The sequence below is a fragment of the Hemibagrus wyckioides genome, linkage group LG19 (genome assembly GCF_019097595.1).
Source record: "Hemibagrus wyckioides isolate EC202008001 linkage group LG19, SWU_Hwy_1.0, whole genome shotgun sequence".
Lineage (NCBI taxonomy): Eukaryota > Metazoa > Chordata > Actinopteri > Siluriformes > Bagridae > Hemibagrus > Hemibagrus wyckioides.
In genome coordinates, this window is record NC_080728.1 from 3,748,573 (window position 1) to 3,766,769 (window position 18,197).

At 38.6% G+C, this 18,197-nt stretch overlaps 1 protein-coding gene across 3 annotated transcripts in view; it reads right to left on the minus strand.

Annotated features, from left to right (window-relative positions):
- ptprr (protein tyrosine phosphatase receptor type R) overlaps positions 1 to 8,935 on the minus strand; it is a 58,072-nt gene extending 49,137 nt beyond the window's left edge. The window contains exons 1-2 of one of the 3 annotated variants that reach the window (XM_058417029.1): positions 8,667 to 8,933; positions 6,489 to 6,784 (exon numbers count right to left, since the gene is read on the minus strand). In XM_058417029.1, coding sequence (XP_058273012.1) covers positions 6,489 to 6,784; positions 8,667 to 8,727 — 357 coding nt within the window. In that variant the 5' untranslated portion in view covers positions 8,728 to 8,933. Of the gene's footprint in view, positions 1 to 6,488; positions 6,785 to 8,666 lie in introns of all 3 variants that reach the window. The other 2 variants (XM_058417028.1, XM_058417032.1) reach the window with 2 other exon arrangements.
- Between the last annotated feature and the right edge of the window lie 9,262 nt (positions 8,936 to 18,197).

The window sequence follows — 18,197 nt, forward strand, 5'->3', positions numbered from 1 at the left end:
TCCTTTAACCCTAGCTACAGTTTCTAATAATCCACCATGACATTAGAACAGGAAGTAAGCTGAATTCGTATCAGATCAGAAGCACTGCATAGTACATAAGAAAAACATTTTCAAATCTCAGACTATTTTTATAATATATTGTAATATCAGCATTGAACGCTCATAATTACACAGAAAAATGCACTTGAAAGTGATGTCATGAGTCAGGTAATGTTAGCAGAACCACTATATCTTCAGTGGGCGGAGCTTTGTGTAGATGGGAGGAGTAAATGGCGGGTTCAAAGAGTTCAGACTCACTCAAGTCCAATTATTTAAGCGTAAAGACCGAATTTTTTTTACCAGTTTTGCCAAATCTACTCAAATTTTGTTCACTCTACACACACTTCGGAACCTGTTGAGAAAGAAGAACACTGTTCTGACTTCAGGGGTGCAAGCATTCCTGACTTTGTAATTGGATAATTAATTTATTTTGATTTTGATTAAATGTTGATGATGGTGACTAGCAAGGTAGTGGTAAGCTGAATGGTTAAAGCTCTGTGTTGTTGCTCAGATGGTCAGGGTTTAAGCCCCAGCACTGCCAAGCTGCCACTGTTGGGCCCTTGGGTGAGGCCCTTAATGCTCTCTGCTCCATGGTGCTGTATCATAGTTGCCCCTGAAGTTACCCTACAAAGTTGGGGCATGTAAAAAAATAATTTTGCTGTAATGTATCCGCTGACTTCTCACCATCTTTTTGCTGTAATGACATCACATGTACTGTATATGACATGTTACATATGTCTGGCCACACCCCCTTAGAAACTGCATGTGATAGGACAATAGCATATCGCACACAAGTATATTATCCTTATATGCAATCACAATATCTCTCTCTCTCTCTCTCTCTCTCTCTTTCTCTGTCTCACACACACACACACACAAAGACACACACACAGACATGACTGGAGGTTCTGAGGTTATATAATATCATGGACTCTATTGACAGTCGCATCCAGTTGCATTACAGGATCAGGTTTAACTCGGTGTGTGATGGAAACAAACGTTAAGCCGCACTCCTTTTCAGACGTCCGCCAACTTATTGATCTACAAGCATACTCTGTGAGGAGGATCATATTTATAACAGCTGGATATTTGCTACATGTTCTCATAAGCGCTGCTGCTCTGGGGCTTTGTTCTTCTACCGAAATGCTGGTCACATGTTAACATCTAAACTGGAACTCCAACAATAAATTCCTAAAGGGTCTAATCACATGGTGATGGTGATTGTGTTATACCTCTCGTAGTGTATGTTTATATCACATGGAGCAGGGCTGGATGGTTACAGTGTCTGTTTTTCTAATAAATGTTAGTTAAAGGGTTCGAGTAGCAGGAAGGAGATAACTATAGTTGCATTTCTTATTACTTACTATGTAAAAAATCGTACAGAATATATTTTACATCTGAAATTTCTTGACTTTCTAAAGTAACTACACAGTTGTAACCGCTGTAACCGCACTACACTTCACTTGGTCACTTAATACAATGTACTTTATCTCTGTAATGGTTTTATGATCAAGGCATTACACTTATGTGTGATCTTGCATATATTTTCCAGTGTGCTCTGTTTATTTATTCTTAATTCTTTCTTTATTAACTTTCTTAATTTAAAGTCCTATTCCTACAATAAAGTATTTTACCTTACCTGTTATATTTTGCGTGTCCATGTTGTCTATTCGAACTATTCGGAGTGTGTGTTTGTGTGTAACACAGTCAGAAGCTTCCTAGTCTCGGGGTCAGACGTTCAGCCTGGGCGTGAAGTCTGAGGCTGAGACCAGGAAGATTGGAAACAAGTCCTAATCAGATTGGCTGGATTCTACAGGATTTCTGGGAGATGTGTGCGTCGGTCTGGACACAAAGCTGTCGTGACGCTCTACATTCCTCATGCAGAGAGGAAGCCGTTGTGTTTACGAGCTTTTATGAGGACCAGATTTTCCAAATGATGTGAAGTTCACAGCAACGACTCCTCAAGGCTTCCTTAAATAAATGATATATAGCTGCTGTCAGGAAGTCCTGGGACAATTCCCTGCCAGACTATCAGAGAGGGTGCTGACAAGTGTATTGCTACAGCTTGTTTAATGTCATGTGGTTATGTCATGTGTGTTTCCTAATGTATTGCACTATTTATACCTGCCCTTTTGTATCTCTTTGTCAAGTTATGCTCTTTGTTATGTCCATCCATGTTGTGCCTTTTGTTTTAGTGATGCGTTCGTGCCTTCAGGTATTCGTGTTGTGTTTATTTCATGTCATGTTTATGTTGTGTTGTGTTGTTTAAAGTTAATAAAAACAAGGACAGCTGATGGTGACAGCTGCACACCGGTCTGTCGCACAACTAAACATGATACTAAACAAAATGAAATATAATTGCTTACTTTACATGTGAGACAGATGCTCTCTTGGGTGGTTCTTGGGTTCATAAAAGCAGTTAATCTGAAGCTCTGGATATGTGAGACTAGAAGCTTCCTAAAAGACCTTCGCCTGTTTCCTTGTTTGGTTCAGCATCATGACAACATCTGTACATGAAACTGGCTCAGAGTAAAGTCAGAAGGTAAAACAGAGCCGTTTATTTCTTAATGTAAGCAGTGCACACCAGTGATTACTCACCTAAATGAAAGAACAGACACGGACCAAACTAGATGACTGAAAAATATTTGAAAAATTGTTTCTAGATTTCTAGACTTTACTGTTGTTTTGTTAGAAGATGGTTTGTTGATAGTGAAGGTATTTTTGGTTGTGATTTCGTAAATATTCAGCCATGGAGTTTCCATCAGGCTGTAAACAAGGCCTGACGTTACCCGACGGCTCAGTTTCAGACCGAAAGTTCAAGTTTCATATTCAGATAGAGTATTACCTGGAAAGATGATATGCATCTTTTGTTGATATCATCACTATAGTCTTTATATGAGAACTACCTCAGATCTGAACAAGCAGCCTACATGAATTTTATATATAAATATATATTATCATCAGAATCATTTTAAGCCACACCCCCTGACGAATATCAGCCTTTATTTTGTCCAGCAATAGTACACAGTACTAAAGCAGGTAGGATTTCATGATTTTGTGACTGCAATAATTAATGCAATTAAAAATGTTTTTTTAAAAAGCCACAAAAGCAGGCGTTTTTGGCCACAACAATCACAATCACACTCTGTGAAATGCTGGAGGCCCTGAACATTCCTGTATCGAGTACAGAAGGGATTTCAGCTTCAGGATGGCTGCAGCTCAATGTCCTTTCATTTGTCTTAATAAATAAAGGTGTGTACACAGTGTCAGAAACTCACTCACGCAAATCTGAGCTTTTATTTATATTTAACCTGAAGCATGATGAGGTGTTTGTGATGATTGAGGCATACAGACATCAGATTAGCGTTTCTCACGATGATTATCTGTCACCTTCGCTTAAGAATTTATAACAAGATTATGAGTCAAATCTCAGTACTGTACTCATCCAGAACTCCTGGGCACGAAGGTCGATTTATTCACATCACAGCTGTTTCACATCTGTATTTCTTTTCCATTATCCGAAATGTAGGAAGTGATCAGATGGCAGAGAACAGAGATGATGCTGGATGTGTTTAGATTTCAGACGATTAAAAAACAAGACATTAATCTTCTTGCAATTTAATAGGTACTAATTACCAACAGCACAGCAGTGCACCTCCCCCAGCCAGGAACAAAACGACACATCAAAACATTTACTCTTTAATATTGCATGCAGGCATTAATGAATAAATAAATAAATAAATAAATGCTGTGTGAGAATACTTGTACGACTTTCTAGTGTGGTCAGGACATCTGAAATAGTGGTACATTAAACATTACATTACCTAAAGGCAGCAGACTTCTAACTTTAACCTTAAAATCCCTTGTTGTGAAGAACCGGTGCATTTAAGACAAATGTTCCATTTAATGAGGAAATCCAATCATGAGAGAGGTATTCATGCTTACAGTTGGTCTCGGCAGTTCACTATATATACAGTAGGAGTCAGACAGGTGACCTGGTCCTGTTTACCGGTGACCGAAAATACGGTTGCTAGGCAACTGACAGACACAGGTACACGTAACCTGTAGCACATTACCCCTGTTCTACCTTTACTCCATTGATTGGTGGATTTATTGTTTGTTTTTTAAATCATTTAGCCTCTCTTGCATGGTGGTGCATCAGGAAAACGTACACTTTTTACATTAATAATCACAAACACAAGAAAGGTAGGAAGTAAAGGAAGCCAATATTCGATCGCATGACCTTTTCCATCTTCTCTTCTTCAACCCAATGCATTAATGGCAGGTTGTTTTTTTATTTGTTGTTGTTTTTGTCTCCCCAAAATCTAAACATGATGCCATCCTGAAGACTTTTAGATTAAAGTTAGATTAAACTTTTTAATACGGTGTAATAAATACTGTGTATGCTTTAATGATAAATAAACTGGGAGCTGGAGCATGCTGGGTATTTTAACATCATATTTGATTCATATTCATCTCTCTATCATTATTTTAATCTTTCTACAGCACTGCTGTTGTGTTTAGTTGTGCCTGATAAATAACTTACTCTAAATAACCAAATCTTTGAACGTTTGCTCCGCATTCAATTTGCCAGTTAACATCAGCTTCTTTGAAGCTCCGGAGTTGAACCAGATAACATAATATGCCACAAGAATAATAACAACCCCGTGAGATCAGTTAATAGCGCTTTCATATCATGAATCTTTAATCCGATTCCACCCCTAGTGTCTTTCATATCAGGGATCACAGTGGAATGAATGAGCATCGCAGCTTCCAACCAGTCCGTGTCTACCTGTCTGTGAGCTGCGCTTCAGTCAATACAAATCGACCCAGAGCGGTAACCCATATTACACCTCTGAATTATTCAATAGAAGGGTTAGTCTGGGTAAGAATAAAGGGCAATGTGTGTCATGCCATCTTCATCCAGAAACACAACATACTTGAATACATGTATCTTAGAAACAACAAGCGAAAAATAATCATCTTGATATACAGCTGCTGGAATATCAGAGGATATTGTAGGTGATGCAGAAAGATAGCTGTTTGATTAAAAAAAATCTCTACAATATCTTCTTGTCCTCTAATGGCATCCTTGTTTATTTGCCCTGGCCTTTATTCCCCCCTTGTGCTCTTCAATTACTTCACAAACCATTAAAGACCTGAAGAAGGCATTGAACGACACACACACAAACGCTTTGCTGCCCAGTGATGTGCAATAATCCTCCCTTCATTTCCTGCTAAAGAGATTGTGAGATAAAAGAGATCCACTACATAACACACACACACACACACACACACATACGCCTACATGCCAAGAAGCAGCATATGTGCTCAAAAATAATCAGTGAGCAAACACACACACACTCGCACAGATAAACACACACAGATACACACACACCCATACAGAGATAAACATACACACGCAGATAAACACACACAGTGATAAACACACCTACACACACATACAAACATATAGACACACACACACACCTGCCTACGTGCCAAGAAGCAGCACACACACACACACACACACACTACAAAATACAAAGAAATAGACTCTGTTTAAAAAGATAAATTATTAATTACATTTCCATTAAACGATGGTAACCTGCTGGACATGTTAATGCACTGTGTTTGAAAGGCAAACTGAGACAATATTCGATGTGAAAAACGCTTTACGCTCTAATATTTGACAAACCCTTTAAGATACGATTCACATTCTGTTCTTCGTGCATCTCCACAATCGGAAGAATTTCTCAGCAAGACAGATTCAGCAACTTGAAAAACAGCTTGCTTTAAACAGATGTCTTGCACCTCTGGAAATCTTTGCCAAAGAATTTAAATATTTCATTTGAGACCATTTGCTTAAATGATGCTTGTAAATATATGATGCAGTCGAGTCAGTCAACATCTTCTAACGCAGCTAGTTCAGTAAAAACAAATAAATCTAACCTAGGGAAAAAACACTAAGTTATTAAAGTTTAATGAGAGCTCTGTCGAAACAACATGAAACCATAAAACCCAAAGCCACCCACGCAGTCTCAAAATACACTCCGTGACTCAGATCTGACTCGGGGATCTTTCGAAGAGCTCAGTGCTGTAAAAGACACATCCTGACCAGATACATGTTCTGTACATTTGTCTAAACATGTCCACTGTATTTTACCTAACACCATCAAACCGAGGAGACTGCAGAGCCTGATTTCAGGCAGCACTGTAGGCCATCACGTTTCTATTTATATTCGCTTTGCCTTGTGATAATAAAGGATTCAGCTTAAACATGCAGGACTGACTTTTATTCTCAGCTCTCACTGTCTCACTCTCAAAATAGCCAGAGGATAGGATAGTCCTTGAAAATATGATCATTTCATTAGCCATAGTTTCATTTCTCTTCTGCCTCAACAAAATAAACCTGTACTCCACCTACTGCGGCCCCAGAAGGCACTCACCATGGTGACAATATGACGGGCTGATACGGGTGTGTTTTCCATGTGCGCTTCATCGTCTGTCTTGGCAAGGAGGCTAAGTTCTGCGTGTTCCTGTGGCGCCTGCCGGAAACGTGACTCTAGTAAGGTGGAAGGCATTTTCTTGGCTATGAGAGACAGGGGCCGTGCATGGCTCTTATATTTCAGTGGTGGCTCCTGGTGCTGGGAGTGCACACTAAGGCGCCGATACAACGGAGAGGCCGGCACCAAACGACCGTACCGATGCGAGCGGTAACCTTCATCATCCCCTGAGAAGCCTCCTGTAAGAAAAATGCACAAAGCACAAGACTGAGAATATAGTCATACATTTGGGGATTTAATGGGCCACAAAGATAACAAACAAACAACATAACAAAATGCTCAAAGTATAGATTTTAGGTAGACCCCATAAGCATTCACCAATTGTGATACACTACTCATATCTGAGCTTTTTGAGATGATAACCAATACTGACATTCTCTCAGTCAGGGACGTTTAAACTCTTTGCAGCCAGCGACCCGTTTAGCTGAAAAACAAAAAATCCACACAACCTTTAACCCTTAAACCAAGTCTTTTATAAACTATGAGAAACATTATTCTAATGTGTACATCATTTTCTTGGCATCTCCTGGAAACTTGATATTATCTATGCAGCTCTATTTGTTACTGAGGTCTGGATTAAACCCAGTGGATTCAATAATCTATTACAGACCCTGTGGGAGTTCACAGAAGATCAAAGCATCTGTTATGCACGTCTAGTCTGGTGTCCATGTGAAGCATCTACTCTGTAACTATAATTCAAATGTGCTTGTTGAACATCCCATTCTCTGTGATATTGAGCTCCACTCTCTGTGAAGGTTTTCCACTAGATGTTGGAGCGTGTCTATGGGGATTAGTGATCATTCAGCTACAAGAGCATTAGTGAGATCAGACACTGATGTTGTAAGAGTGAGGAGGTCTGGGGTTCAGTCGGTGTTCCAGTTCATCCCAGTGGGGTTGAGTCAGAGTCAGGGCTCTGTGCAGGACACTCCAGTTCTTCCACTCCAACCTTAACACACCATGTCTTCATGGAGCTCAGGGGCTTTGTGCACAGGGGCATTGTCATGCTGGAACAGGGTTCGAGTCTCTTAGATCCAGTGAAGGGAAGTTGTAATGCTACCTCATACAGAGACTTTCTGTACAATTGTGTAGTTTAAACATTGTGGCAACATTTTAAGGACAAACCACATAAAGGCGTGAGGGTCAGGGGTGCACATACTTTTGGAAAATGTATCCTCTCTGGTGTGATATCATTCCAACATCTGATTACATATTAAATCTTAGTATCAGATGTATTATAAAGCATCTGACAGAACGAAAGCTGGCACTACTAGACCCTCCATAAAGTATATTTGTCCATAAAACCAATAAGGCTGCAAGGATTGAACAAACAGAAGAGCACCATAATTACATTCAGTGTGGCTTTCCATCATCCCCAAGGTACATTAGATAAGATTAGTCTATTTTTGAAAATAAAAATCAGATTAGGTCTGTAACCGTGGGTGGGGATGACATTCAGATGTTCACAAATCTCAAGTTCTGTAGTAACAAAACAGGAAGCCTATCAAACATAACAAGAATTCAGGACCGGTCCACTTAGGTCACGGATTAAACCGTTCTTAACCTGTTCTTAACATGTTCTACATATCTCATAAGACAGCAAAACACGTCTATTGCACCTTTAACTCTTGCCTTATTTGTTATATCTTATTCAACAGGTTTATAAAAAGTGAAATGTCTCCAGCATCCTATGTCAAGATGACAGATGACACGTTTTCTCCCCGGCGACGAAGAAAGCCCTCGAACATCCAATCACGTGACTGGGGGCGGAGCCTGATGACAACATGCACCCCGTCTCCTTCCCTACACTATATAGTATAGACATCTTATCATTGTCATCATGCAGAATACTTATCCGTGTACTGAATCAGATATACAGGTCAGCATCTAGACATGCATATACTTGAAAAAAAAATGACACTTATTATCATATAATGATCAAGATGTTAATTCTTAGGCTGTGGCTTTGCTCAGGTCACCTACTTGTGCAATCTCAGTCGAGTACTGACCAGACATGAAACATGGCTCACAGAAGGGTAGTGTAGAAGACATGCAGCTTCTCACCTGCGGTTCCTGCTGCAAGCAACAACACAATGAGGAGAGAGAGAGAGCTTGGTCCAGGCATGGCTCCGTGAAGTGCACTGCAATCAGTCCTACCATCTGACTGTGTAAACAGACTGAGACACGCCTTTTTTTAATCTCGAGACGCGGACGCAAGACGTGTGAACGCGTGCAATGTCTAATCATTTAAATATAGATATCTAAATGGCAGCAGTCGCGCATCCTCATCCATCCACCGCGTGAGGAGAGAAAGGGAGATGGAAACAGCGCAGGAGGAAAGGATACAGGAAGAGAGACAGGCGGGGGGCGGGGGGGGATTGGTTGTGGGGGACGGAGGGAGTGCGGGGGGGGGCGAGGGGGTTAGTCTATAACACCGGCGTATATCAGCACTGACCTGCCTAAGAACCGGATCATTCAGGGTTTTCCTAAATACTGTTTTCCCAGACAGAGTGTTCAGGGTGCTGCACGCGCTATTATCATTTAACGATGTCGGTAACACCATCAGGGTGGATCTGGGTGAGGTTTGTGTCTCATTTAAACAAGACAAGGTAAAATACCTTTCCCACACAGCTGTAGTGTCCTTTACAAGAACCTCCTGTGTGTGTGTGTGTGTGTGTGTGTGTGTGTGATCAACCCTGGACTGTTTTGAGGAGGTCACTAAATTCACTATTACCCTGATTGGTGTTTTAGTTTGTCCTAATATATTATCTTAATATGTATTCATATATACACTATTAAATTGTTAATAGTTAATAAAGCTTGGAACACAAAGTTCTATGAAGTCTTTAAACCTTACATGCACTGTGCTGACAAATATTAGCACGTGTGATGTTTTTTTTTTCCAGGTAATTGCACTTAAAATCTGGAGTATATGTTGGCCTGATATTTTAAACATTGCATAAGTTATTCCATGGGTAGGTTTTGCACCCAGAACATCAGCACTACTCTCTCTGCTGCCCCCTATGTAGTGTATGATGTTACTTCAGGTTGTTCAGTGTGCTACATAAGATAATATTCTCTGTAAGACGTCTGTGTTGAGGTAACTTCAATCAAAACTAAAAAAAAGTGCTATTTGTTTAATAAAAAAAATGAGATAGTTGAAAAGTGCTGAACAGGAACCCAAATGGATCCCATTAATAAATGGTATAGAAGAGCTGCTACAGGATATTAATGTCTCATCTCTTAAGACAGATCCTATAACAGCTCATGTACGGGTCTCATTGGACCCCTTTAGGATTTAGTTTGACAAGGGTGCAGATAATAGACAGTATGCCACACCCACTCCTCGTCATACTGGTCAAACAAGGATGCACCTTCAGTGCAAATCCAGCTTATACACTATTTTGTATTAGAGCTTATTACTAGAATAGGATCATTGGACAGTTACATTTTTGAATGCATTTGGGGTGCATTCTATTTACTGCACCGATGCTACTCATCATCATCATCAACTTATTATGATTATTATTACTATAATTATTGTCATTATTATCATCAGTAGTAGTAGTATTGCACTATACAGCTATGGTCACTCTGTTGATCACTGCTACTCTGCTACACACCCATGGTTTTATATCTGCTGTTGTACCATTTAGACCACAAATTACATTAATCATCCATCATTCATCCCCAGGGGTTTAATACTCCAGTATTGCAATGACATTTTCACATTCACACAATGTGAATGTGTATAAGACTATCCTAATTTCATATTCTGTACTAAATTTTATAAGATGTGTATTACTGAATCACACTCTTGCTTCTATCTATCTATCTATCTATCTATCTATCTATCTATCTATCTATCTATCTATCTATCTATCTATCTATCAGAATCAGGTGTTCTCTGGAGTGACGAATCGCGCTTCTCCATCTGCAATCTGATGGACGAGTCTGGGTTTGGCGGTTGCCAGGAGAACGGTACTTGTCTGACTGCATTGTGCCAAGTGTAAAGTTTGGTGGAGGGGGGATTATGGTGTGGGGTTGTTTTTCAGGAGCTGGGCTCGGCCCCTTAGTTCCAGTGAAAGGAACTCTGAATGCTTCAGCATACCAAGACATTTTGGACAATTCCATGCTCCCAACTTTGTGGGAACAGTTTGGAGCTGGCCCCTTCCTCTTCCAACATGACTGTGCACCAGTGCACAAAGCAAGGTCCATAAAGACATGGATGACAGAGTCTGGTGTGGATGAACTTGACTGGCCTGCACAGAGTCCTGACTTCAACCCAATAGAACACCTTTGGGATGAATTAGAGCGGAGATTGAGAGCCAGACCTTCTCATCCAACATCAGTGTGTGACCTGACAAATGCGCTTCTGGAAGAATGGTCAAAAATTCCCATAAACACACTCCTAAACCTTGTGGACAGCCTTCCCAGAAGAGTTGAAGCTGTTATAGCTGCAAAGGGTGGACCGACGTCATATTGAACCCTATGGATTAGGAATGGGATGTCACTTAAGTTCATATGCAAGTCAAGGCAGGTGAGCGAATACTTTTGGCAATATAGTGTATGTTGTTTGTCTGCACTGTCTTGTCTTGTCATCCTGTGCGCTTCTGTTGTATGTCTAGTTTATTTATTGCACCTTAAGTATAGTTTAGTTTTTTATTGCACCTTAAGTATAGTTTAGTTTTTATCTCTATGTTATATCTCTATGTTTGTCTGCGTCACTGTACTTTGCCTGTGTTCTGTGTAGCACCTCTGGTCTATAGAGGAACGTTGTTTCACTTCACTGTGTACTGCATCAGCTATATATGGTTGAAGTGACAATAGAGCTTCTTTGACTTCGACTTTGAAAGGTTCTAAAGAATGGAAAAAATTAATGTTAAAAGCATTATTCATCCATTCAATAAATTCATCCCTTTAAAATATATTTGGAATATTCCATGAGTCCCATGATCAACACTATGTTGCATCATTGAAATTTCCTGAAGATCATGGGAAGAAGAAAAGCACATATTTCCATTTTTCCTCATTATTTCCAAAGATTTTTATCTTTAAATAAACAGTGTCATAGTCTGAATGCTAGTTATCCCAATAGTATTACATAAATTCAATCCTGTTATTTTCAACCCAGTAACTCATTCATGACATGCATTTTACAGATGTTTTTTTCTCCTAAAAGAGGTAACTTCCTGTCTTCTCCTCTAGCTGGGTGAGTTAATACACACTACAAACCAAGTTATTTCATAGAGCACTACAAAAGTCTGGGGCATTTTCTGTTAGCTTTGAGCCAGCTTTCGCTCATTAGCATTGCTAGTGCTATTGACTGTTTGTATTGACTCTACAGACTTGCAGTGTAGTTTCCTCTCTGCTGTTGGTTGAGTTGTTTGAGCTTGGTCATACCACAGGGCATTTGGTTTACATTACGCAATACATTTTACATTTGATACTTAAACAAACAAAAAATGGTTGTGTAAGTATTTATCTCTTTGGGTTAATACTTAGTTCAAATACCTTTGGATACAATTACAGCTACAGGTCTTCTGGGTTATGTTTCTATCAGCTTTCACATCTGGAACCCGATATTTTTGCCAATTCCTTTGCCCTTCTTAACTCAGTTGCTCAGGCTCTGTCAGAATGGAGGATGACTGCTGGGGAACATCAGTTTCATGTCTTGCTACAGGTTCAGTTTGAAGGCTTGGCCTTGGTTTTCATCCACTTCTGTGTAACTGTGCCGACTGGAACAGGTTTTCTCTGGATTATACTGGATTGCCTTGTACAGCTCCAGCCGTTTTGCCCTCGGCACTGAACCGTTTCTTAGTTCCTGCTGATAAAAAAGGCATTCCCACAGCCTGATGCTTCCACCACAATGTTTAAATGTGGTCATGAGCAATTCTGGGGTTTCACCAACCATAGAATTTCACATCAGTGCCAGAAAGTTCCATTCTGACCTCATCATCTGAGGTCTCCAAATGGTTTTCATCTCATGTACAAACCAAAGAAATTCTTCCTCAGAAACAGAGTGTGTATCAAATACAGTGTTCACTGAAGTTGGGTTAAATATTAAGATATTTTTTTTAATTTTATTCACATTTTTGTCAGTCATGTGCATTTCCATACCGAATTGTGATATCACCATTAAAAATACCCCCCATTACATACTCTGAATAGAAGCTAACATGGTTATTATTATTATTATTATTACTATTATTATTATAAGTTGTAGGATATACAAATTCAGACAAGAAAATAAAGCTAATTCTAACACAGTATGAAATTTACAACTATCTATAAACAGTATAGTTACTGAGCTGCTGTTACACAAGAATTTCCCACATGGGATCAATAAAGTCTATCTATCTATCTATCTATCTATCTATCTATCTATCTATCTATCTATCTATCTATCTATCTATCTATCTATCTATCTATCTATCTATCTATCTATCTATCCCACTTATCTAAATGTTTCTATCATTTCAGTTTAAAGTATTTTGAATTATTTTTATTATTTTTATCTTATTGGCCAAGTCCAGAACCTCAAGGTTCTATACAGAAATCAGAGACACCCCTTTTTTTAAGAGTGTAAAACTGAAGAATAATGGTGTTTTGAACTTTAGCTGTCCTCAGCTTCCTGCATAAGAAGAGATGTTGGTGTGTGTTTTTTGATGACTAAGTTGATGAAGGGAAACCATGAAATGTCTCAACACCGCTCGTCTACTTCGGGGCCGTGTAGAAGCAACGGTTATCTTGTTGTGACCTGGCTTCTCTCATCTTATCAGCGCATCTTTTCAAAGTTCAGCTTGATTGCTTCTCTGACTAATGTTCTCCCATATCCTTTCCATTTCCTTTAAATAACTGATTTAATAATGCTCTGTGGGATGTTCAAAGTAATCCAGAACTTTTTGTCCTAGACATGTTTTGAAAGCTTGTGTTGTCTTCATGATGCTGTTTGTTTTAGATAAAGTGCTCTAACAACCTCCAGGTCCTTACAGGGAACTGGTGCTGAGATAACATGACGCACAGGTAGACTCCATTCAGCTCCATTCTGTGTGACTTCTCAGGGCCAAGTCTTGAAAATTGCACAGGAAATAATTTTTTATTATTAGTTATTATTATCAAAGTGGGCAGTACAACTGTAGTACACAAACAAATAATTAACCGCAATATTTTTAACAGTTAATGAAAGCCTTGTGTAACACCACTGTACGGATGCTTCAGCAAAGCCTCCGTCTGTGTAGGTGAGGGAATCTGTCGTGGATCCTACGCTTATAGAGCAACACACACTGGGCTTAAAATGGTATAATTAATTAGTGTTAGTTATTTTGATCAGCCACGGCAGCCCTGACCAGAATAAACCACTTATTAATGTTGAATGAATAAATAATGTTTGAGTAAAGTATAGACTATATGTTATATAGTTATATGTGTTTTATAATGTTTGAGTGAAGTATAGAGAGTATATACACTTGTAATGTAATTCTATATCTATATATACATATATCTACATATGTCCTTTGAAGAACTGTTTTTTCCAGGCAAATGCTCTACTTCTGTTGATCTGATGTTTGCACTATAGTGTTGGCGCCACCTAGTGGTGGTTTAATAAAACACAAACAAAAACAGCGACTTTGTTTTGCTGCTCTGATCCAGTCAAATTTGGCCCTTTGTCAAACTCAAAGCTCAAATCCTCACGCTTGTCCATTTTTCCTGCTTCTAACACATCAACTTTGAGGACAAAATGTTCACTTGCTGCCTCTAATATATCCCACAGGTACACTATATTGCCAAAAGTATTCGCTCACCTGCCTTGACTCGCATATGAACTTAAGTGACATCCCATTCCTAATCCATAGGGTTCAATATGACGTCGGTCCACCCTTTGCAGCTATAACAGCTTCAACTCTTCTGGGAAGGCTGTCCACAAGGTTTAGGAGTGTGTTTATGGGAATTTTTGACCATTCTTCCAGAAGCGCATTTGTGAGGTCACACACTGATGTTGGACGAGAAGGCCTGGCTCTCAGTCTCCGCTCTAATTCATCCCAAAGGTGTTCTATCGGGTTGAGGTCAGGACTCTGTGCAGGCCAGTCAAGTTCCTCCACACCAGACTCTGTCATCCATGTCTTTATGGACCTTGCTTTGTGCACTGGTGCACAGTCATGTTGGAAGAGGAAGGGGCCAGCTCCAAACTGTTCCCACAAAGTTGGGAGCATGGAATTGTCCAAAATGTCTTGGTATGCTGAAGCATTCAGAGTTCCTTTCACTGGAACTAAGGGGCCAGGCCCAGCTCCTGAAAAACAACCCCACACCATAATCCCCCCTCCACCAAACTTTACACTTGGCACAATGCAGTCAGACAAGTACCGTTCTCCTGGCCACCGCCAAACCCAGACTCGTCCATCAGATTGCCAGATGGAGAAGCGCGATTCGTCACTCCAGAGAACACCTGATTCTGATTATTTGGATGGGTGAGCGAATACTTTTGGCAATATATTGTACCATGATGAGGAGATCATCAGTCTTATTCACTTCGCCTGTCAGTGGTCATAATGTTATGATCGGTGTATATTATTTCAGTTGTGTGGAGGGTGTGACAATTTGCACAATAATTAGGAAAGCTGTTACACCGGAACAGAGAAGAACGTGTGTGTGTGTGTGTGTGTGTACAACACTGTGTATGCGGACACACACTAAATTTTGAATCTAGAAATACACATATCCTGTGTAAGTATATAATAACAGATCAATAATATTCAGCAGTTTGTAAGATATGATGTATAAAATAATATTTAACACTTATTTCATAACCCCGTAGCTGATTCACAATATCATAGTGATTTATACCAAGGAAAGTTTGTGCATGGTCCTGTCTCAGCTTGCCTCATACTATTATGTGTGCTAATAGTAATTAAATCCCAAGGCTAATTTCTCACAGAATTTATTCTCGAATTAACATCATACCTAACAAAGCTTTATTAAATAAAACACCATTACAATTTCTTTTAAGGACAGAAATAAGTAAGTCATAAAGCGTCACTTTTGCATTCATGTTGGAATAATGGTATTTACGAGTTGAACAGGCATTACCACCACCATAATGTCGTAATTCCGAGTTGAGTTATTCATGAAAAACATGGTGGAGTCAGTGGATGTAGTGTCTTTAGTTGACTGTAGTTATAAATATGTTGAACCCTGTAAAGCCTGAGATAAAATAGTTGACAGAAAATTCTATTTTCTGGAAATTGAAGTGGGCCTTTAAGCAAAATACAAACAAATTTTGTTTGATTAACATTTACACATATGATGTTTTTTTTATCATATTTGATACATAATGTGTTTATGGTAAATTACTGACCATAATAACAAAAATATAGAATTTTTATTCAATTTGGAACTAATACAATAGACTTCCCCGTTTAATTATTATATATATATATATGTATATAGAAAAGTGAGTACACCCCTCACATTTTTGTAAATATTTTATTATTTTTTGGTTGCTTTTTCCCAAAAAGAACCTTTTTAAGATCTTTATGAACTTTATGAAAGGCAAAAAAAAAAAAAAACAGTTTCTGTCTTTGTTTAAACAAAAATGGACTTATATATTTATATCATATAGATTTTGACTATCATTTAATTCTTTTACTGAAAATTGATGAGGACAATACAACATTAAGTTACATGTACAAAAATTACATATAAATATCTCAATATTCCACTAATATGGAATCAATTAACATTTATTTTACAATGTTTAACATGTTAACGATTAATTTCTATTTAATTTTAATCCAGTTAAGTAAATTACAGTTTAAAAAAATAATAAAAACATTGTATTTGTGGCAGGAATAATTATGAAATGCAGTACAGGGATGATTGAGGTACACATGTGGACAGTTTCATTAGTGTGTTATTTTAAAGGCTTCTGTTGAATCATAATTCAAAATAAAAAAAAATATCACACAATTCAACATCAAAATATCTGATTATCATTTTAGTCAATTATAAGTACATTTTTATTTATTATTACTTTTGTCAGTTTGAAGTTATTTCACTGACCTTCCTTAATGGAAGGGTACCAACAATTTTTGTCCATGTGTGTAAATTACCTGCTGTATCATATCTGATACACATATTTTCAACATGGTCAGAGTCTCGTCGCTTGGTGGTGCCCACTGATGCTGTGGATGGATCTGTGTGGACCAGGACACAGCCATGGACAGAGCCACTTGGGGACTTTCACACCGTCACAGATCTGCCATTTCATCTGTCAGCTTGTGACAGCAAGGAATTAGTGTCTATAATGAACTCAGAAACTACACTGACCTAATAGTTCCTCATGGTCCATTGATTGCTGTTGTAGAAAGGACATTAATCAGTTACAGTTACATTATTTACTGTTTAGTGTCACCCAAATGAGGATGGGTTTCCTTCTGAGCCTGGTTCCTCTCAAGGTTTCTTCCTTATTCAATTCAATTCAGTTTATTTTGTATAGCGCTTTTTACAATGAACATTGTCTCAAAGCAGCTTTACAAAAGAAGAAAACAGAAAGGGGAGGGGAAAATGAAAAATAATAAAAAAAAATAAAAAATAACTAATTAACTAGAAATAAGAATAAATTATTAAATTCTATAATTAGACTATTTTATCCCTAATGAGCAAGCCTGTGGTGACGGCGACGGTGGCAAGGAAAAACTCCCTGGGATGGAAAGGAAGAAACCTTGAGAGGAACCAGGCTCAGATGGGAACCCATCCTCATTTGGGTGACACTAAACAGAAAATAATGTAACTGTAACTGATTAATGTCCTTTCTACAACAGCAATCAATGACCCATGAGGAATTATTAGGTCAGTGTAGTTTCTGAGTTCATTATAGACACTAATTCCTTGCTGTCACAAGCTGACAGATGTAATGGCAGATCTGTGACGGTGTGAAAGTCCCCAAGTGGCTCTGTCCATGGCTGTGTCCTGGTCCACACAGATCCATCCATAGCTTCAGTGGGCATCTTATTCAGCATCTTATTCCATCCCAGGGAGTTTTTCCTTGCCACCGTCACCACAGGCTTGCTCATTACGGATAAAATAGTTTAATTATTAAATTTAATGATTTACTCTTATTTCTAGTTATTTAGTTATTTTTTATTTTCATTTTCCCCCTCCCCTTTCTCTGTTTTTCTTCTTTTGTATAGCTGCTTTGAGACAATGTTCATTGTAAAAGGCGCTATACAAATAAATAGAATTGAATTGAATTGAACATGACTTTGACTTTAACATTCTATATAAAATATGAAGTAATTATTGTTTGCTTCAGTAAAGTACATATACATATTGAAATCTTCTAATATTAGAAAATGTTGCCTAAATGTTGCCTGCTATTGCCTGCAGAGCCTGGATAAATCCCCCAGGGGGCAGAAGACAAGTACCTGACTGTAAACAACAGGGTTTTCAGGGAAGTATTGATAATGTGGAGGTGCAGAGGTCTCAGAAACTCCTGTATGATTTTATCAGTGTTATAGGCTTAGTTGAATGTTTACTCGCCTCTGAAGCTGATTTCAGTTATTATGTATTGGTTTATTTAGCAAGTTACTGAAATAC